This window comes from Typopeltis vanoorti, chromosome 24 (assembly GCF_054136105.1).
Source record: "Typopeltis vanoorti isolate ZY-2024b chromosome 24, IOZ_Tvanoo_1.0, whole genome shotgun sequence".
Lineage (NCBI taxonomy): Eukaryota > Metazoa > Arthropoda > Arachnida > Uropygi > Thelyphonidae > Typopeltis > Typopeltis vanoorti.
This window is the reverse complement of record NC_143572.1, coordinates 57,740,113-57,763,124: the sequence shown is the minus strand read 5'-3', so window position 1 is coordinate 57,763,124 and position 23,012 is coordinate 57,740,113. Positions and strand designations below refer to the sequence as shown.

Below are 23,012 nucleotides of genomic sequence, written 5' to 3'. Positions count from 1 at the left end.
AAAGTCATGCATCATAGGTAGCTCATTGATATTGTTCGTGTCATTATATATACCCACAATTAATGATAAAATACATCTGACACCATATCAACACTTTTATTGATACTTTTTATACAACAGTCTTTCGCTATATATTACAAGAAGTGGAACACCGAACACAATTATGAGGATGCTCACATTTTTTCAGCGATAACAATATAAGAATCACCCCAGTTACCGAATTCATAATTAGTATCTTTTCGTTTCTGGGTTGAAAATTCTAAAATTTTAAATCCGGCTTTGGTCACTGAATTTTCCACAATTTCCTTTGATAAGCTTAAAGCGGGATACTTTTTACCAGCTACCTCCCATTCGGTGCACTCAAAAGAGCCAATCAGATAGAGACCACCTCCTTTACGCAGTAATGAAGCAAAACTTCTTAGGGCTTTTTCGTGAGCTTCATTGTTGGGACACGCTGCTTCTAAGCACCCTAAAGAGACCAGCATGTCGTATTCTTGAATGTATTCATCCGGTACGATCTTGTCAGCTATGGCGTCGCAGAATACAACTGCTTTTAAATGGCGACGTATGCGATCTTCAATCTCTTTGGCTCCTTTCTTGACGTCACTGAAAAATATAAACATCTTTTTTTTGTTATTTAATTTTGATGTTAAATATCAGAACACAAAATTATAAGTAAATAATAATTTATCGACTTATTGCTGGTATTTCGCTGGTATTATAACCAGCATCTTCAGAGCACAAAAACACAGTTTGTCACAGTATGCGAGACTACAACAACAACAACAACAACATGGTGTAACAACGAGACTAGTTTAACAAAACTGTAGCAACAACACAAAGACTAAAGTCCTAATTAGGCACCCTCTATTCTTAAAAAAACAGAGAGAGAAAGCAGGTACTAGTTATGTCTTCAGATGAATGTCTCCCAAATCTTAGATAATTTTATACAGCCATATTTGTTGAGATTAGGAGTATGTTTCCTGGCTTCTGTTGCTTCTAAGAACAATCTCTCTGACTTGTAAAATCTTCTCTTCAGTACTTTTGTTTTCTTCCAGTTGATCCTGTGAGCAGGGTTTTCCAAAGCATGGTCTGCTAGGCCCGACTTGCCATAGTGATAATGCCGAATGTATCTTTTATGTTCACTGATGCGGATGCCCACAGTTCTTTCTATTTCACCGCAGTAAGCTTGATCACACGAGCAGGGTACTTCGTAGACTCCTGGATGTGAAGGAGGGATGCTGTCCTGTAGTTGCTACGCACTGTATTCAGACCGTGTGTCAAATTAGCAACTCTCATCCGTTCACCCAAGGACAGCATCCCTCCTTTTTCACATCCAGAAGTCTACGAAGTACCCTGCTCGTGTGTATGATATATACAGTCAAAATTAAACATGTAAAACGAACACATAAGCCTTTCTACACGTCTGATGTATAAACATCTAATGAATGTTAGTATTCATAATTAATTTGCTGAAATAAAACTATCTTAGTATTAGAAAATAATCAATTATTAGCAAATATCAATTGGTGAAAAATTTCGATCTGCATGGGCCATTGGAAACTGATTGAGCTGAAAGAGAAGATGGAATGGGATTATATTCTTCAATTGTAGACAAAAACACTCTCTTTATAATGACTTGTATCTACTGTGATTTCTTTAATTAAATAAATACATCATATTTTAATCAGTCCAAAATTGGGGAAGTTTTTCAAGAGCCTATTACCAAACTGATAGCATATGTGGGTAGGGATTGAGATAAGAGGAATCTGATAGTTATATGATAAGATAAAATACAAGACTCGTATTATCTTGCCAAAAGAGACACTGTTAGATTAAGAAAGAACTGCAGGCTATAATAAACACAATGCCTTTCAGAAATTTCATTTTTAGACGTTTTCTAATTATAAAAAAGTAAAATGTCAGTCATGGAATAACTTGCAACTACGACGAGACAGAATTATTTTCATTTCATAATTTCAAGTCCTTTTGTCAATATAATCGTAATTATAATGATAAACTGAAAATTATTTATAAATCTTAAACTGCCTTCTGAAGTACCATATTTTAATCACACGAACCGTTGAATAGCACCACGCCAATATTTCCCACTTTTGTTACACAAAATGGAACATTGAAAATATAAAATAAATTTAAGAAATTGTAAATACGAACTTGACATTCAGCTACATGCAGTACACGAGGATTATTAGCGTGACTTTTAATAATTTTAGAAATAATAACGATCCAGTACAAATTAAAACTAAATACAAATTTATTCGTGTGTGTATTTTGGATTTCTCTATTCATTTCAATCCTGTGGATTGAAATGAATAGAGAAATTCTCTTCATTTCAATGGAGCGACGTTTTTTGAGAGATTTTGTAGGGATTCTAAATAACTACATGGAATGAGATTCATGTAGCCAGCCATGGAAAAACTTACGTCTTAAAACGAACGCAAAACAGCAGAGTTAAGTTGTTCTTTTATACTTTGCGTAGAGATAGCGGCAATATTTCTCTTATTGATGAAAGGCATGTAACCTAATGTGAACTCCCACATTGAGTGTGGGGGGTGGGGGTGCGGGTGTGGGGGTGGGGGGTGTTGTTTATTGCTTAATTGCAGTTAGCTTTCAAATACTGTACCTGTAGCCTTCCAACTTCGCAACATACTCTAGGAAACCAGAATGGTCCACCGCTCCTGGTTCGTTGTTCAGCCACTTCTTTATCATCTTCTGGTTTGATTCCGAATAGTCGCTGGTAACCATATAACTGTATAGAGCACTGGGTGATATTAAGCCATATATCATAGGGCCACATCCTATTTCGAGTAGCTTAGAACCTGGGAATCTTTCTGATTAGATAAAGAAATATATTAAAAAAACAACAACAAATTAAAGTTATTAAACAACGTATAAGATAAAAGACAACACTATTCCTACCTAAATATAATTTTTTGTATTCAGCAACATAGAAATCAACCCATGGTCGCAGATAAGAATTAATTAAACTCACTATTTCATCTTATAGTTATCCAAGAAGTTCCAACAAACGAACAGAAACTGAGGTTAGTTATTTATATTTTTGTAGTGACATTCATTTCAAATCTTTGTTTGCTTTTATTATATATTTGCTATTGCACGATTCAATGTACTTTTTTGGTTCTCTTTCTACATTATTTTCAATTTTATACTATTTCGGGGTTCATTTTGAAAGAATGTGTAGTTTAACCAGCTGTTGCTCAGGCTCGGCTGATTATTTTGAGTCTCAATACAATGAAGATTCCGCACGAATGTAAAAATGTCCCATTACACAAATGTATACAACGTGGGATGCAGAAAGGTTTGGAAAGGTTGGTAAGAACAAGCATTCAGAAATGAATTCAGAGAGAACCTCTACTTCATAATGAACAGCATGGATTTAATTAATGAAATTCAATTTTGAATACCTCGCTCACATTTCATAATAATATTACCGTTGAGTTAGATACGGGAAAAGGATACAACAGGATACGTTTACTTTGCTATTATTTTTAACAGCACTCAAAATGGGAGTCTGTTGAATAAGTTGGATATAGTGAGATTGAATTATAAAGTGTTCGCCCGAATAATAGGATACCTGAATGACAGATGTCTGAATAGGATACCTGAATGACAAATACAACGATGGAAGGTAAAAGATCCAAAGTACGGCCCAGAATTAGATGGATAGACAAAATAAAAGACCTGAAAACGAAATCACAACAAGCAACACCAAATTGGACCGAATTGTTCAGACTCTCCCGGGACAGACAGAAGTGAAAAGGGTTCATTCAGTCTCACCATCATCCACATAGATGATGGAAGAGAGAAGAAGAAGAAGAGGAAGAAGAGGAAGAAGAGGAAGGAGAAGGAGAAGAAGATAAAGGAGAACAGGAAGAAGAAGAAGGAGAAGAGGAAGAAGAAGAAGAAGAAGAAGAAGGAGAACAGGAAGAAGAAGAAGGAGAAGAGGAAGCAGAAGAAGAAGAAGAAGAAGGAGAACAGGAAGAAGAAGAAGGAGAAGAGGAAGAAGAAGAAGGAGAAGAGGAAGAAGAAGAAGAAGAAGAAGAAGGAGAACAGGAAGAAGAAGAAGGAGAAGAGGAAGAAGAAGAAGAAGAAGAAGAAGGAGAACAGGAAGCAGAAGAAGGAGAAGAGGAAGAAGAAGAAGGAGAAGAAGAGGGAGAACAAGAAGAAGAATGACAGATATCAAAAAGTGCTGTATCGGGGATATCAATCTAGAAGACTTAAGGGCATATTAGAAAAATGGATGTTAGTTTAATGTTAGTAAACATAAAGCTATGCACTTTAGTATAATAGTATAATTAAAAGAAAGACAAATACCAAATAATATCCTAAAAGCTATCATAAGCATATATGAAAATAATCAATTACAAATAAGATTAAATCACGAGCTATCATATACGAGAGAGATAAACCAAGGGGTCCGACAGGGATGTCCCCTCTCAGGAACTCTTTTTAATATTTACTTAAATGAAATAATAATAAAATGAAATAAAAATTTTCATGAAGATATTAAACTTTCTCCTACAGTAAACTTAAACACTCTCCTCTTTGCCGACGACCAAATAATAATTACAAATTCTGAAGATAACTTACAGAAAGCTATTTTAAATCTAAATGAGATATCCAAAGATTATGTTATGATAATATCAACGGAAAAATCAAAAACTATGGCCTTTAAAGGACAAGATCCAGCAAGAACTAAAATAGTAATAGATAACAAGATCTTAGAACAGGTGAATTCATTTAACTACCTAAGATGTATGATCACATATGAAAATAAAAAAGATATAAACGTAACAATTGCAAAATATTTAAAAATAACAGATGCAATTAACTCTATATTTAAACCAAACCTAGTTCAAAAACAAACCAGACTAAAAGTACACAAATATTAGCCCTACCGGTCTTAATGTATGGAAGCGAAATATGGACAATAAAACAAAAAGACAAACAAAGATTAAGAACAGCAGAAATGAAGTTTAGGAGAAAAACTGCAAAGTATACTCTATGTGATCACAGAAGAAACAAAGAAACGATAAGAGAATTAAACCAAGACCCAGTAATAGAAAAAATTAAAAAATATAAACATAAATGTTTATTAATTATATGAAGAGCGAAAGGCTTCAATTCGGTTGTTTACGTTTACTGTAGGAGAAAGTTTAAATCGTTGATGTAAATGTTTATTCCATTATATTATTATTTCCTTTAAGTAGATATTAAAAAGAGTTGCTGAGAGGGGACATCCCTGTCGGACCCCTTGGTTTATCTCTCTCGTATATGATAGCTCGTGATTTAATCTTATTTGTATTTGATTATTTTCATATATACTTGTGATAGCTTTTAGGATATTATTTGGTATTTGACTTTCTTTTAATTATACCATTAACTTAAATAAACATAAATGGATGGAACACGTTTAAAGAATGAAAACAGAAAGATTACCAAAACAAGCCTTAAAGTACAAGCCATTAGAAAAAAGAAAACCAGGACGTCCTCTTAAACGATTCAACGATGACTTCTAAGGCCGGAACAGGCCATGCTAGGCCTAAATCCTTGATATCCATGATGATGATGACTTTGGTGTAATAAAATATCCAAAGCAATATTCGTGGGATTATGCCAGAAGAAACTGAGTAGACTAGGGATCGTGGAAATTAGTAGATACGAGGTTAAAGGTTAAAGGTTGAAACGAAAACTGGCATGTAAGAGCAAGAAAATCATTTTGCCTTTTTCCACATCTTTCAAAGTACCTCATCTGGACAATGATCGCTAAGTCTGGTTTCCTGGTCTTGTGGTGATACAGATGCAGTTGACTGGGTGCAAAGTCGACAGTCGAATGCAGAATATGAGGAGAGATTGAGAATTTGGCGACTACAGAAACTAGCGAGCAGAAAAGAAACAAGGGTGATATGATTGAGGCTTACAAACTTTGAACGGATCAACCAGGATATCAATAGATGTAATTTTTGATTTTAAGGAGAGTGGAGCGATGACTAAAGAGCATCCATGGAAATTGCGAATGAATGCTGTCAAGAAGTGGGTCAGGGCTAGATTTTTCTCTAATAGAGCAGTGCGTGACGAGTGGCTTGACTTTCGACGTGGTGAGTGCATGCAGTATGGATGAACACAAGAAGAGGAATTGCAGCTTGTGTGAGGGAAATGTGGCCTCACTCGATGAGTCCCTAATTTCCTGGAGGTCTCTACTACTACTAATAATAATAATGATGAATAGTTGAGTAAGCTGTGCTGAGGCGGAGTAATTCCATCTACTTCGAAGCTAGCGTTATCTTTTTTATTCATCATCATCATCATCATGCGTATCAAGGATTTAGGCCTAGCATGGCCTGTTCCGGCCTTAGAAATCATCGTTGAATCGTTTAAGAGGACGTCTTGGTTTTCTTTTCCCTAATGGCTTGTACTTTAAGGCTTGTTTTGGTAATCTTTCTGTTTTCATTCTTTGAACGTGTTCCATCCATTTGTGTTTATATTTTTAAAATTTTTTTTTCTATTACTGGTTCTTGGTTTAATTCTTTCATAATTTCTTCATTTCTTTTGTGATCAAATAGAGTATACCTTGCAGTTTTTTTTCATAAACTTCATTTCTGCTGTTGTTAATCTTTGTTTGCCTTTTTGTTTTATTATCCAGATTTTCCTTCCATACATTAAGACTGGTAGGGCTAACGTACTGTATACTTTTAGCCTCGTTTGCTTTTGAAGTAGGTTTTGTTTAAATATAGAGTTAATTACACCTGTTATTTTTAAATATTTTGCAATTTTTATGTTTATATCTTTTTCATTTTGGCAATTTTTAAGTTTATATCTTTTTCATTTTCATATGTGATCATACATCCTAGGTAGTTAAATGAATTCACCTGTTCTGAGATCTTGTTATCTATTACTATTTGAGTTCTTGCTGGATCTTGTCCTTTAAAGGCCATAGTTTTTGATTTTTCTGTTGATATTATCATACCATAATCTTTGAATATCTCATTTAGATCTAAAATAGCTTTCTTTAAGTTATCTTCAGAATTTGTAATTATTATTTGGTCGTCTGCAAAGAGGAGAGTGTTTAAGTTTACTGTAGGAGAAAGTTTAATATCTTCATGAAAATTTTTAAGTTTTATTAAAATTTTTAAGTTTACTGTAGGAGAAAGTTTAATATCTTCATGAAAATTTTTATTTCATTTTATTATTATTTCATTTAAGTAAATATTAAAAAGAGTTCCTGAGAGGGGACATCCCTGTCGGACCCCTTGGTTTATCTCTCTCGTATATGATATCTCGTGATTTAATCTTATTTGTAGTTGATTATTTTCATATATGCTTATGATAGCTTTTAGGATATTATTTGGTATTTGTCTTTCTCTTAATATGTTAAATAATATGTTTCTTTTAACTTTGTCAAATGCGTTTTCAAAGTCAATAAATGCAATATGTGTTTCTAAATTGTATTCTCTTCTTTTCTCTATTATTAATTTTAGGCAAAAGGCTGGGTCTATACATGATCGTCGTTTTCTAAATCTATTCTGTACTTCTAGAATAAAGTTTTTGGAATATTTCATTAGTTTGCTATTTAAGATTCTGCTATATATTTTGTAACAGGAATTTAGTATACTGATACCTCTATAGTTTTAGTATACTGTTACCTGTATAGTTTTTTTAAAGATAGGAATTACAATTGCTTTTTTCCATTCTATTGGGGGGATACCAGTTAAATTAATTTTATTTAAAAATAATAGGAATCTTTCTTTGAATCTAGTTCCTGCATATTTATATAGTTCTGAACCTAGTGTATCTTCTCAGGGTGATTTTCCGTTTCTTGTTTCTTTCAGGCTGATTTCTAATTCTTCTTTAGTTATTTCCTTTTCATTTTCATTAATTGTTTGCCAGTTGTCTTTTTTAAAATATTTGTCTGTCCACAATTCTGTGTAGTAATTTAGAAATTCTTCTAATTTCAATTCAGTGTTGAATTTTATGTTTTCTTTGGTATCTGCATTTAAGTGTTTCAAAATTTAATATACATTGGGTCATATTTTATATAAATCATGTTCTAAATTAGAAATAAATATGTTCCACGATTCTCTGTCTTTTTCTGATTTCTCTTTTAAGTATGGCTCTTATTCTTTTATATTCTATTTCATCTTCTAATCTTTTACTGCTTAATCATTTGTGATAGGCTTCTTTTTTCTTTTTGATTATTTCTTTCATTGTAATCATTCCAGATCTTCAGTTTTTTTTCTTTTATTGAATTTTTTGGTCTTTCCTAAGCTTTCATTTGCTGCTGCATTTAGTATCGTTTTTATATTAAGCCATTCTATTTCCATTTCTTCATTTTGTTTTATTTTATATAAATATTGGTTAATTCTTTGTTCATATAGCCATTGTACATTTGTGTCATTCAATAGTCTAGTTTTATAAACAAATGTTTCAATTTTTCTTTCTGTTATTTTTACTTGTAGCCATTTAGGTTGTAATCTTAATTTTATTTTAACAAGGAATTGGCCACTGCTTATTTCATATCCTCTGTGAACTCTAACATCTAGTGAAAATTTTGATGTCTTTTCATTTAGTATAAAGTAATCTAATATTGATTGCCATGCTCTTGCTGCCCAAGCATATTTATGTATGTCTTTATGTTTATAGAAGGAATTCATTATTTTTAGGTTATTATAAACTACAATCAATTTTTTACCATTCCTGTTTGGAGTATGTTCTATGTTCTCCATGTATTCCTATATTATTATTAATTTTCGTGTTTCCGATTCTTGTATTTAAGTCTCCTGCTAAAATTACGTAATAATTTTTATTTGGTTTATTATATATGTTTTGTAGCTGATTATAAAAATGAATATTATCCTGTTCTCTTCCTTCTTCTGGGGCATATAAACCAATTATTGTTAAATAGCCTCTATCTATTTTTATTCTAGCTTCTATTATTCTCTCATTCCATAATTTATAATGTTTTAACTGTTTTGAAAGGGAGTTATGAATCCAAATCATGACTCCTGCTTGTGTTCTTTGGTCACTATCAACTCCACTGTATATCACATTAAAAGTTTCAGTTCTCATGGTTCCTTTTAATTTCTTTTTTTCACCAGTGATTACTGCTATTTTAAAATTTCTTTCATGTAATAATTGGTCTAATTCTATTTCTTTATATGCTATTCCTCTTACATTCCAGTTTGCTATATGTATTATATTTTGTCGTTTCCATTTTTGTTTTACCTTTTCCATTCCAGGGTCGTTTTCCATAGATTCGATCCGATTATCTTTTTTATTATTTTTATTATTTTATTATTTTTATTAATAATAATAATAGTACTCACTTTCGCTAATTATCTTATGTAACTTTGGAAGAAAGTAGTGTCCAAATGTTTCATTGGTTGTATTAACCAATTCCGCATATTTTCCTCCATCGAAAGATTCCCCTTCGAAGTATTGTCTCCAGTCTCCCGAAAATTCTGTCTTCTTTTCATTTGTAGACATTTTCTGGAATGAAAAAGACGAATGGAAAACAAATTCAACCATACCATTGAGTTAAAATGAAAGATTAAAGAATCAGGGTAGATATTAAAACCTATGGCTTTTCTTTTAGAAAGAAAAAATGGAAACAGTTTTTATGTGGTTTTCCGGATTATTTATCAGTGAACGAATAGTGCGCAGTGGATCTTCTGCAAAAGTCATATCTAGACACTGATTCATATATTTCATGAATCATCTGACGCATTGTGTTGAAAACTCGTATGGAAACCTAGTCAATTTTTAAAGTCAATTCATTGCTAATTGATATTGGTCATTGTTTAAAGTATCATTTTACATAAAGTCACTAATTGTAGTAGGCGGGTTGTTTTTAAAAGGAATTTTCCATTTTTCCTCTTTGTACTATATTTTGTTTTTTACTTTTATTTCGTCTTTTGTAATAATGTTGGGAAGAAAGTTAGTTTTTTATTTTTATTCTTTATATACAGACAATCTAGCCAATGAACACAAAAGAGCACAAGCAACTGACATTGTATTCTATTTAGAAAGTCAGTTCTCTGGATTTTCGAAATAAAAAAAGGCACTTGTCGTACGTGGTTTGCGGAAAACACTCGTATCATTCACAACCAACACAGAGAAAGCATCCTTAATAGAACGATTTCAGAATTTCAAATGAAGAAAACTCGCCACTGGTTACATTGGTAGTCGGGCACTGTTATTTCTGACAAAATCTGCTTCGACTTGAAGTCCTGATTCTTTCCCATCCAAGTGGCAGTATTACAACGTCACCTAAGAGTAAAGATGGTCTCATGGAAGCTAAAACCACCTCATTCTTTACGAATATTCCATCGCATGACTCCATTGGTTATCCCCTATAAAAATATCAAAAGAAATTGGAACAACTGATGATAAAAAAGACTTCTAGTCATATGATGTCCCATCAACTGTGCTCGAGATATGCTGCTGAATTAATACCTGATCGTTTGCTCTCTGCACCACACTATACCAATCTTCGGAGCCATTCGCTCCACAACAAGAAAGCAAGCCAATATTCTCCCCAATGTTATCTAACGTAACTGTCAATATCATCATTCCACCTCCTTACACCTGGTGAAGTAACAGCAAATCACAAATGCGAATTCCTCTCTCTCATCGATAATCTAATCACAGTTTCATAGCCTGTCAGATTTTGCATTGTTTTCTGCAGATATTTCCATGGAATTTGTTTCGTAGGAGCGGAATCTATCATGTGTCCCTGCATTTCTACTAAACATAATAAGAGCAATGGTTGTCCAACATTCTTTTAAACTTGAAATGATGACTCACCGATCTTGCTCATTTCAATCGTTTTCTTTTATTTCTTTCACCACGGTTTTGTGAAATAGTCTTCCTCATGAAGTATTTCAACAAGACTTCACCCATCATCTCTTCAAAAGAATATGATCAGATTACTTTAAGAGTATCGCCCACACATATAGGACCTTACAAGCGGTCGAATTTCGACCGCTCATACTTCGAGGGACATTCAATAAACACCCTCACCGAATACCACCTGACTCCTTCAACCTATGGACCAATGTGTTGTTCCTGACTTCAAGGCTTTCTTTAAGAAATACTTTTACTAAGGCTATTGATGCTAGAGCGAGGAGATCCTTAGAGATTTTTGGATGGAATATAATGTTTTTCATTCTCCAAAGAATAAAGATGTAGCAAAAAGAGGTGCATTACAATAGCTGAGGAATCACCTGGCACTAAAGTTTATGCATCGCGTTGAAAGTCCATGTTCACTTCAACAGAGGATTCAACAAAGACAAAGCCTCACAAAAGAATTGTGAAAAGATAATGCTGCTAGTTAAACAGATAGATTTTGAGTTTAACAACGAAGTGGAGCTATTAATAGAAACTGTGAAAGAAGAGTTCTCAAATGAAGACATTATACATGTAGAAGAACAATAAGTTGAAAAAGAAGAAATTAGGAAAGAAAAAAAAACAGAAAAACAAGACGAAGACAATCTAAAAAACTTTTACACTGAATATATATATAGAAAGTATTTTATTTTACCTTGGGTATATTAAATGTTAAAGATACCAAGCTATTTTAAACCTGGTTTTACTCCATTTCCCAAGTAAGCAAACAGACAAACAAGTCAAGTTTGCGCCTGCAAGTGTTGCAAGTCTAGATGACCCTACACGTAGTGCAAGACCAAGGTAACACATGATAAAAGTAGAATAAGCTATGATCACTATTCTTAATATTTACCGTTAATGCAAAGCACATCTCCTGGAGGAGATGTATGATGCTTTGTGTTAAAGGCAAGGGGCCACTACCCAGACCGGTTTCGACCTTTATTGAGGTCTCATCAGTGGGGGCCAGGCTAGAAATACCACGATTTTGGAGTAAAACCAGGTTTAATATAGCTTGGTATCTTTAACATTTATTATACCCAAGGTAAAATACTTTCTACATTTATATCTCCTCCTGAGATTTTCATTTAATAAGGTTAAATAAGGTTAAGGTAACTTGTTCTGGTAAAATACTTATAAACTCTGTATCACTAAAATCTTGGTATTTCTAGCATGGCTCCCACTGATGAGACCTCAATAAAGGTCGAAACCGGTCTGGGTACTGGCCCCTTGACTTCAATACAAAGCATCATACATCTCCTCCAGGAGATGTGCTTTGCATTAAGGGTAAATATTAAGATTAGTGATCAGAGCTTATTCGACTTTTACCATGAGTTGCCTTGGTCTTGCACTACGTGCAGGGTCAGCTAGACTTGCAACACTTGCAGGCGCAAACTTGACTTGTTTGTCTGTTTGCTTACTTGGGAAATGGAGTAAAACCAGGTTTAAAATAGCTTGGTATCTTTAACACACACACACACACACAAACGCACACAACAACAACTATTAAATGTATAAAACGTTTGAAATCTTTCTTGGATAGGATTCATATTAAAATATTTATGACAAATTAAAGAGATTGCATTAAAAGGTTTTTAATTTAAAACGTTTTTTTAAAACATCGTAATGGCAATTGAAATTATATTTGGTTTTATTCCATATAGAATGCGTAGATGAAAATAATATACAAGGTTAGAAATACATTTTTGTTATCAGAAAATTTGCAAGATAGGAAAATTTGCAAGATAGGCACGGATGTTTTGAATTTAGTCTACCAATTAATAACATTTAAAACACTAGTCCCTATCCGATTGGGACTGAAACCCACTGCCTGTTGGTTACATTGCGAGAAAATTGTCCACTCGGCCACTCATTCTAGTAAAGGATAACTGCCCTAAATTTCATGGACATGAATTAAATAGATGCATCAAATGATGAGATTCTCTTTTAGAAACAAAAAATCGAAATATTCGTATGCAGAGATGAATTTGTTAAGATCTGTTATAATAGTAATCGAGGCTTTATAAAGGCCATAAACCAAAAATCATAAATTTTTACATTTATGATGTAAAAACAGACTTACGCTACCGCTCTATACGGGGATGGATTCCGAACATATTTTATATAAAAAAAAGTTAAAACAATCACCTGGAAAGGCTGTAAAGATCACAGTGGAGATAATCCACTAGAGGCAGTCTGGAGTTCTACTTTGTAGCTATTTTTCTACGTACGTGAACTTAAGTAAGAGTTGCCAGTACATATCACTAACTGTACATTGCTGGAATTGTAACGAATCCGATGATTCCACTTGGAGATTTCTCTTTCGTAGAGATTACAACACCCACTTTATGCTTTTATCTCTGATGATCTTATTGAAATGAAGATAAGAAGCAAGTGTATGGGTTGTAGCGGGCGAGGTTTGTTACGATAAGAAGCAAGACTGCTAGCACGACTGCTTATATTGCAATTTACACCAAAAAGTAAGAAAAAAAAATCATGAGTCATGTGTAAGATTTCGTAAAAATTATTACCGCATTGAACCATTATTTTGTTCCATTGAATCACAAAATAGGAATGCTTCAATCGTAATTATTAAAATAATGATTAAATTATTATTAATTTAATATTTAACTATTACAGGCATCCCTCGATTAACGCGGTTAATTAATCACGCAATGTTACCGCGTATATCAAAATCGTGTTAATCAAATCTAATAATCAATGGTAAAAAGTACAATTCGTCCATGATCGATTACTATATTTATAATTCTTTTATATGGTACTATTTTAGGAAAGATAAAAAAATGAATGCAAAGTAAATGTTTAATAAATACTTGTATACCTACATTATTTACTGCATTTTTTTTATTAAAAGAAGTTATCAATAGTCTTTTGAACAGTTTTCGTTTTTTTCTTATCGGCATAAATTCTACGATAACAAGCAAAATGACTCCCCAGACCTCGGCAAACAAACAAACAAAAAAAAAAACTGCAAATAGTCGTCCATGATCGTGGACATTGAATTAAGTGGAGATTGAATCCAACATTATTTCATAGCCGAATGCAGAAACTACAAGAGTTTCGTGCCAAATATATAGAAACTAAAGGTTTCGGCGAATGCAAACATAAGCAACCTTATGGGCAACTCCTAGTAAAGGTGGAGTAAACTCCAGATCACTTTCCTTAGTCTTTTCCATAATATAAAGCATATCTCCTAGAGATGAGAAATAATCCTATGATAAATAAGCTTTTGGCTCTCTATTTCAGTAATACATGATGGTTTATTTATTTTCAGCTACAATATCTAGAAATTATTGAACAAAGAATTAAAAAAAAAAAAACTAAACCATCCTATATTGATATCGGAGATCGCGGTATTTCTCAGATACAATTTATTGTCAAATATCACAAAAACCTTTACATAACATGCGCTAAACCAAACTGACAGCACAAAAAATGCGGAATATCACTCGGTAACATATGCACGCGCAGCTACTCATGACCTCCAAGCTATACACTGAATTGTGAAAGAATATTTATATTAAACATTTTGCATGTATCTGTCAGATCAGCCTGCGAGCTCCGCAGGGTTAAAGGCGCGTTAATCAAAACTCTTGCCGCGTATATCAAGGGATTGCTCCAATTAATTTCGCTGCGTTAATCAAATCCTGCGTTAAGCAAAACAGCGTTAAGCAAGGGCTACCTGTATCTATACAGGCACATGGAAGAAGGATTAACAACCTAATCCTGCGAATCTGGTCATCGCCAATGGCCGTGCTCACTGCTAATCATGATTTCAAGGATTTACACCTTGGGAGAAATGAGTGTAAGCGGAGGAAACAATTCTTCTCTGCCAGAAGCCACTACTTCGAATCCTAACCAACCGAAGGAGGACATCATTGTAAAAGAATGCCACAAAAAGCCCCGTACAGCACAACGTAAATATAATCTTGTTTATTTATCATATGGTTTCACATATATTGGAGAAGAAACCACACCTGTGTCCTTTCCCAGTGCGTGTGATTTGTTATGAAACGTTCGATGAAGCCTTCCCTTCTTAATCGTCATTTTGAGACCAAGCATGGCGATTTAAAACACAAACCATTGGAATAGTTCCAGAGAAAACTGTCTCATTTGTCACCGAGGAAAAAACAAATATTCCCATTTTCAGGATATAACATGAAGGCTCTGGAGGAATCTTATGAAGTCAGTTTAAGAAGAGCGAAGGCAAGAAAACCTCAAACGATCGGAGAGTCATCATTACCAGCAGTGAACTTGAAATGATTCTATTATATAATGACACCGTATCACGAAGAATTTCAGATTTGTCTTCAAATGTTAAGGAGCAGTTAAATAGAAAAAGTTCAGGCTAGTAAATATTTTTCATACAATTGGATGAAACTACTGACATTACCAGTATGGCTCATCTTCTTATATATAAGATTTATAGATGGGAAAACAGTGAAGGAAGAGTTCTTGTTTCGTGAACCACTGCCTGCTCGAACAACCTCAAATTAAATATTTTCAAATTTAGACCAATTTATGAAAATGAATGATACAGAATGGAATAAATGTGTTGGTGTTTGTTCTGATGGTGCACGTGCAATGGTTGGAAACACACAGTGGCGTTGTTGCAAAAATGAAAGAAGTAGCTCCACGAGCAAAATTTGTACATTGTAGCATTCATCGCGAGGCTTTAGCCGCAAGAAATACGCCTGTTGCTCTGAAGACAGTTTTAAATGAAAGTGTGAAAATTGTTAACTTCATTAAGTCCAGAGCTATGAATTCACGACTATTTTCCATTTTGTGCAATGAAATGGGTGCTGAACATGATTCTCTTTTATTTCACACCGAAGTTAGGTGGCTGTCGAGGGGAAACGTATCGAGCCGCCTATTTGAACTTCGTTCAGAAGTGCAGATTTTTCTCTCTGACAAATCCTCACTCAGACTTTAATTATTTCACTGATGAACTGTGGCTTGCCCGGTTGGCTTACCTGGCAGATTTCTTTTGTCAACTCCACTAGCTGAACACGAGCTTGCAGGTTGCGCGTACTTCCTTATTCTTGGTACAGGATAAATCTGCGGCTCTTAGGGAAAAAACTTGGCTTCATCGTTAAAGAAATCGATACTGGAAGAACATGTTCCTTTCCATTGTTGGATGCTTTCTGAACTGAGAATGAAATTCTTCTTCATAGCGAACTGGCAGTGAATATAAAGAAGCATCTTGGGAGTCTAATCACAGATTTCAAGGAATACTTCCCTGAAAACCTGGCTTCAGAATTTTGGATTAGAGAGCCGTTTTCCATTGATGACACTTTACCAGAAACGTTAACTCCTTCGGAAAAAGATGAATTGATCGACCCTCCTCCGACGGAAGTCTCAGGCCAACGATCAAGAGGATGGATTTAACAGACTTCTGGTTGGCAAGAAGAAATGAATATCCAATGACCTCATAAAAAGCTGTAAAATTTCTGTTGGTGTTTGCAACTAGTTACCTTTGTGAATGTGGGATTTCTTCTCTCATTTATATCAAGAACAAGTACAGGAATAAGTTGAATGTTGAACCCGATTTAAGACTCGAATTAAGTCGCTTGAAACCAGACATTAAGAAGCTGTGTTTAGCTAAACAAGCACAACCTTCACACTGAAACAAGAATGCGAGTTCTGTAATTAAAAATTTGTTACATTTATAGCTTGTACTGATTGTAAGCTTATTTAGGAACCGGAGTACCATTATCAGGAATAATATTTGTCAAAATGTATTTATGTATTCACGCATTATTATTTTAAGTTTTGCGTCCATACTAACAAAACGAATCTGATAGTGCTCGCACATTTCGCAAACTACCCCTGCGAATAACGTGAATTTTAGTTTGAGGATTTCAATCCGAAATTAAGAGATTTAGCAAAGTACTCAAAATGCAAGCTGCAGTTGCTTGCTACAGACAAATTTATGCAGAAAGTAAAAGATAAACTGTGCTGATCATGTACTACGCAATGTATATAAAGAAGCACCCTCGAATTTATATACAGTAGTATCTCGCTAATCCGAACCTCTTTAGTCCGAACCCTCCAATAATCCGAACTGCGGTTTGAAAGAAAAAAAAAGTTTTATTTATTACGTATTATTATTTTGTGCACTATTATTTTTATTTAATAATTATTATTTTAACTATTATTATTTATTTTATTATTATTACCGTACAGTATTTTTTTTTTCATACAGTCGATTGTATAGTTACACTGTAGGCCTATTTTGATTTATTGTGTGTTCACGTTTGCTTTTTTATACTGTACAGTACGTATGGTATTGTCGGTATGAATCACCGCTGTCGACCGTCATGGAAAAAACTGTGGCCTTCTAGAATTTACGAAGGTAACTACGGTGATACACAAAAAGCGGATATTCAAAACGGGCATAATTTGGTTAAAAATATAAATCCAGATGTTGAAATTTCACAAACAGATTGTACGGAATGGATTACAGGCAGAACCGAAAGTGAATTCGAAATCGAATCAGATACTTAAATTATAAATATGAAGCTACAGAATGAATTAGCAGACGATGATGAACATAAAGAATTCGAAGAAAAAAAAGTAAAACATGAAGAGGAAGTTGACAGTTTTAATGTGCGTATAGAATGGGCTAAGCAGAATGATACGCGATTCCACAAACTTTTATTGCTAATGCAACTCCGAGAAAAAGCATTCGAATAAAGTTTAGCTTCCAAGAAGCAAAAGAAATTAAAAAAAAAAAACTTTTTTGTGTTATTTTGTGAAACTTTTTTGTGTGTTGTGTACAAGAAAGGGATATTTTTTACGCAAATTAAGTTATGTACTGAACTATGCAATTTTATTAAATCAGTATCCTCAACAATACAGGTAAATACAAACTAAATATTTTACTAAAATAAACTTGTATTATTTTTTTAAGTTTTACATTACAGTACAGTAGCATTTTTTCTATCAGTTACTTCATTTATTTACAGAATTAAATTGATGTACCATTAGAATCTGATTATTTTTGTCTTAAACGCTCGTTATTGTTGCCTCTTGGGGGGAAAATTCGTTAATCCGAACTTATATATATATATATATATAAATCTGGGAAAAATCTACTAACATCTTCCGTTGCAGTGACGAAGTAGAGAGAAAAATTGTGGAATCTAGAGAAATCATCTTCAATCCTGTTCATCTAAATAACAACTTGAGCTACAACCTCCCAGATAGTCATTCAGCTGTAATCATGTACTGGCGTTCACGTGATGCAAGCACGCACTCTCCCAACAATGCAACAGACGAAAGAAACAGCTTCAAATACAACTACAACGTTTTCATGCTAATTATGTATAAACACTGTCTGTGTTGTTCATAGTCTTTTAACCCTCAATGTTTAGTGTTTTTTCTTTTATAATGTCACCTGAAGAAGGCTGTTACAGGCCGAAACTAGTAGTGTGTTTATATTAAAATTAAAACTTTTTTACTTAAATCTCGGTTCTAGTCATTTAATTCTTCAAAAAAAAAAAAAAAAAAAAAAAAAAAAAATATATATATATATATATATATATATATATATATATATGAACAGTGAACACAAAATGAATGCATCACTGGTAACAGAAATTTATTTGTAAGCTACGTAAAACAGACTTACCCTACCGCTCTACCGGGATGGGGTCCTAAAGTTACTTTACATAAAAAAAGTTAAGACAATCACCTGGAAAGGTTGTAAAAATCCCAATGGAGATAATCCACTAGAGGCAGTCTGGCGTTCTACTCTGTAGCTATTTCTTGCGTGAATTTCAGCAGGCGTTGCCAGTCCATATCATATCACTTCCTGTACACAGGAAGTGTCGGCGAATCAGATGATTACACTCGGAGATTTTTGCTTCGTAGAGAGAACCACACTGACAGAGCAAAAGAGTGACATTGAAACGACACTCTGATGATGTCATTGAAATGAAGTAAGCAGTAGGTTTATCCAATGCTTATTGGTGGACGAGGTTGTTACGTCACGATGAGAAACAAGACCACTAGATCGACTGTTTATAGCGAAGTTTACACGAAAAAAGTAAGAAAAAAAAGCATAAGTCATTGTTAACATTTCGTAGAAATTGTTATCCCGTTAGACCATTATTTTGTTCCATTGAATCATAACATAGGAATGCTTTCATCTTAGTTATTAATTTAATGATTAAACTATTGTTAATTTAATATTTTACTATTAATTAAAATATATACAAACTGCAATAAAAAACACGCAATATACAGGCACATGGAATAAGGATTAACCAGCTAATTCCTGTGAATCTGGTTTTCCTCGGTACAGTGTATGTTCACATGTGAGTCAAAGGAGAACAGAATCAATCTTTGAAGAAAAATCCGCGGGTTTTTGTTATGCAAGATGTCTCCCGTTATAGAAAGACAAATACTAGGATAAGATGACAAAATTATTCGCAAGAGTTTCAATTAACCCGCCTGAAAAATTGAAATTGGCCTTATCAATGATTTGACTAGCAATGTTCGAGTATTTCATCGCCTAGAATGAACTAAACAGAGATTTGCGTGCGGACGAAGAATATCGGGTTTTCTTTCTTCTTTTTTCCAATCAGAGTTTGGATGGATCAGTACAGGTACTCCTTGACTTACGATGTTTCGACTTACGACGATTCGCACTTACGACAAACCAAAAATATTATTATTAAAAATTCTCTAATTTAACTTTGCCGCCAGCATATACATATATCACATTGCTTTTGTATACGTATTGCAGCGTTGCCATTATTCGACAAGCAAAGTCTATCACCAACACGCAATAGTCGCTGCTATGATTCATCCACTTCTAACTTATCACAGCCTTTGGCACGTTAGTTGATAATCAGCAGTCGAAGTGTTCGTTTTTCTCTCGTTGCAAGTTTTGTATCTCGTAACTCTATCATGTCCAGTAAGAGAAGTAAAACTACTGATGAAAATTCCTACATAAAAAAGAAGGCGAAGAAAGATTTAAGTTTAGATGTTAAAATGAAGGTCATTAAAGCATGTAACAAAGGAAAGAAAGATGGTGAAATAGCTCGAGAAGAAAACCTATCGCATTCAACTGTTTCAACAATCATAAAAGATAAATCCGGAATAATGGAGGAAGCTAAAGGGGCAGTTAATATGAAATGTACAAATTTAACGGAAAAAAAGAGGAGGGCCAATTCATGCAATGGAGAAGCTTTTAATGATATGAATAGATGAACAAATCAACAAGAATATTCCTCTCAGTTTGTTTTCGATTCAAACAAAAGCTCGCAGCCTATTTGACAATTTAAGGAAACAACAAGAAGATAAATACTGCGAGCATACATTTAACGCAAGTAAAGGTTGGTTTTATCGATTCAAAAGCCGATTTAACTTACATAACATACGAAGAACGGGAGACGCTGCTAGTTCCGATTGTGAAAGTGCCGAAATTTTCAAGAAAAATCTGAAAGAGATGATAAAAGATGAAGAATGTTTGCTAGAGCAGATTTGTAACGTAGATGAAACTGGACTATTCTGTAAAAGAATGCCAGAACGAACTTGCATTCACAGAGAAGCTACATCGGCGCCTGGTTTTAAGGCATTTAAAGATAGGATTCTTCTAAGAGGAAGTGCTGCTGGTTTTAAATTAAAACCATTTCTTGTTTACCATTCACGAAACCCCAGAGCTTTGAAAATATTGACAAGAATAAATTGCCGGTGTACTACAGGAATAATCCTAAGGCTTGGATGACAATTGTTTTATTCGAAGACTGGTTCTTAAATTGTTTTATTCCAGAAGTACGTGCTTACTGTCTTGAAAAAACATTCCTTTTAAAATTCTATTGCTGCTTGACAATGCTCCAGGACATCCTCTTCACATCGGTGATTTGAATGAAAATATAAATGTGATGTAACTATCGCCCAATACAACAGCTCTCATTCAAGCTATGGATCAAGGTTCGATTGCTACATTCAAGGCATTTTTCCTGAAAACTACATTTTCTCAAGCAATAACAACAATGGGCAACGATGATACAATATTACGCGAGTTTTGGAAAAATTACGATATTAACCAATGCATCCAGAACATTGGAACTTCATGGAAGGAAGTATCGGAACAATGGATGCGAGGAATTTGGAAGAAGTTACTACCGCAGGAGACACTCGAAGAGTACAATGAGTGGAGTATGTGAGAACAAATTAGCGCAGAAATCGTTGATATTGCAAGAAAACTGGATTTAGAAATCAATATTACCGATATAGAAGAAATAAGCAGATCACGAAGAAGGTGAACTGACTGATCAAGACTTGATTGTCCAAAACGAAAGAGTAGTAGAATAGTAGAAGAAGAAAGGAATAATGAGGAAGATGAAATCGTTAAAAAAATATACTGTAAAAGGATTAGATGAAATATTTTCTAAACTAAATCAAGGACTTCAGCTACTCGAAAATATGGATCAAGACACTGATCGCTTCGCCAAAGTCGAAAAGCAAATTGGAGAAGAAGTCAGATGTTATTGCAAAATATATGAAGAAAAAAAGAAAAAAACCCAACAAACAACATCAACCAATTTTCTCATTAAAAAAGCTACTCCGGATCGCGAGAAATAACCATATCGTCCAAATAAGTGACAGTTGCTCACCTGTTTAATTAAAGACACTGTTAATAAGCTTTTTTTGTTTATGTTAGCTAATACTTAAAGGAATTTCAAATTAAAGTAAGTACACGCTTTTTGATATGTTTATGTATTTTTTTCTTAAATTTTTCTTCTTTATTTTGTATTTATGTATTTGTATGTGCTAATAAATAATTTATAAATATTTATGGGTTTATACATTTTGCACCGTTTTAAGTTATATAGAAACCTAATTTATGAGAATATTATAACCGAAATCAAACAAATCAAGAATTAACAAAAGTCCTCGACTTACGTCAGAATGGATTTATGACAGAGAGGTTGGAACGTAATCTCGTCGTAAGTCGAGGACTACCTGTATTTCTCTCATGAATATGATATTATTCTATTCTAGTTTAAGATAAATTAACGTTCCCTTAAAAAAATTAAACTGCAATAGCAGGCTATTATTATTATTATTATTATTATTATTATTATTATTATTATTATTATTATTATTATTATTATATATCAACAAATCATACGGTTCTTTTGTGAGATCACATCAGATACCCATGCAACTCAACAACCTACCAAGAAAGTTAAAACACGTAGATAACTACAGAACATTAAAAAACGAACTCTGGAAAATATACCAACAAAGTCAAGAAACCATTAACACTAATATACACATCACAAATCACTAACATCCAATGCTTACATCCCATACATAAACAGTAGCAACAACACAAATAGTGAAGGCTAAATCCCACTCTCTTCATAAAAGCTAACCCAAGCTTCGAAGTAGGTGGGATTAACTTGCCTCACTCATCTACAAGTAATCTTTATAAGCAAATGCAGAAATTTGTATGTATAATCACTCTTTCTCAAACTTTAAAAAAAATAAATAAAAAATAAAAAATTATACAAAAAATTCTGTATAATCTTCATTGTTAATATTAGAACATGTGTTGTAAATACATAATATAAAGGCAAAAAAGTATTATTAAAAATTTTAATTGAAATCCAATGTAGGAATTGTAGCACTCAATGCTGAACTCTGTAAAATTATAAGCTGCAATGTCACACAAGATGTTTATTGTATGTATAAATATTTTAGCAATCAACAAAATATTTTTAGTAATAAAAAATATTATTATTATTATTATTATTATTATTATTATTATTAGAACAGGCACTATATAAATATTATAGCGAGATTGAAAATTAGAGCAATTCCTGTTTCTCTCCCCCCCCCCATGCACACACACACAAACCTATAACAAACCCCCTTTCAAAAACCATCACTACAAGAACACAAAGAAACAAACCCACCATGTCTAAATCCAACCCTATTTGCAAAAAAAAAAAAAAAAATTACAACTGTAATAGCAGTTGAAGTCTTCCAAGCACGTACCGTACCAACAAACAGTAAAATCAACACCTGGCTTGTGACCAGTATAGAAA

General features: G+C 33.5%; 1 protein-coding gene across 3 annotated transcripts; it reads right to left on the bottom strand.

Moving 5' to 3' along the window:
• Positions 1-75: 75 nt before the first annotated feature.
• On the bottom strand, positions 76-18,817 carry LOC150093251 (nicotinamide N-methyltransferase-like). Of its 3 annotated transcripts, none has more exons than XM_090413961.1 (4): positions 18,578-18,817; positions 9,366-9,528; positions 2,645-2,852; positions 76-606 (listed from the first exon to the last, which is right to left on the bottom strand). In XM_090413961.1, exons 2-4 carry the CDS (start codon positions 9,523-9,525, stop codon positions 174-176), a joined length of 801 nt encoding a protein of 266 aa, XP_090270087.1. In that variant the 5' UTR covers positions 9,526-9,528; positions 18,578-18,817; the 3' UTR covers positions 76-173. The 3 variants fall into 3 exon arrangements, with proteins under 3 accessions (XP_090270087.1, XP_090270086.1, XP_090270088.1); XM_090413960.1 differs by having other exon boundaries at positions 18,641-18,817; XM_090413962.1 differs by lacking the exon at positions 18,578-18,817 and adding an exon at positions 13,072-13,096.
• Positions 18,818-23,012: the final 4,195 nt, after the last annotated feature.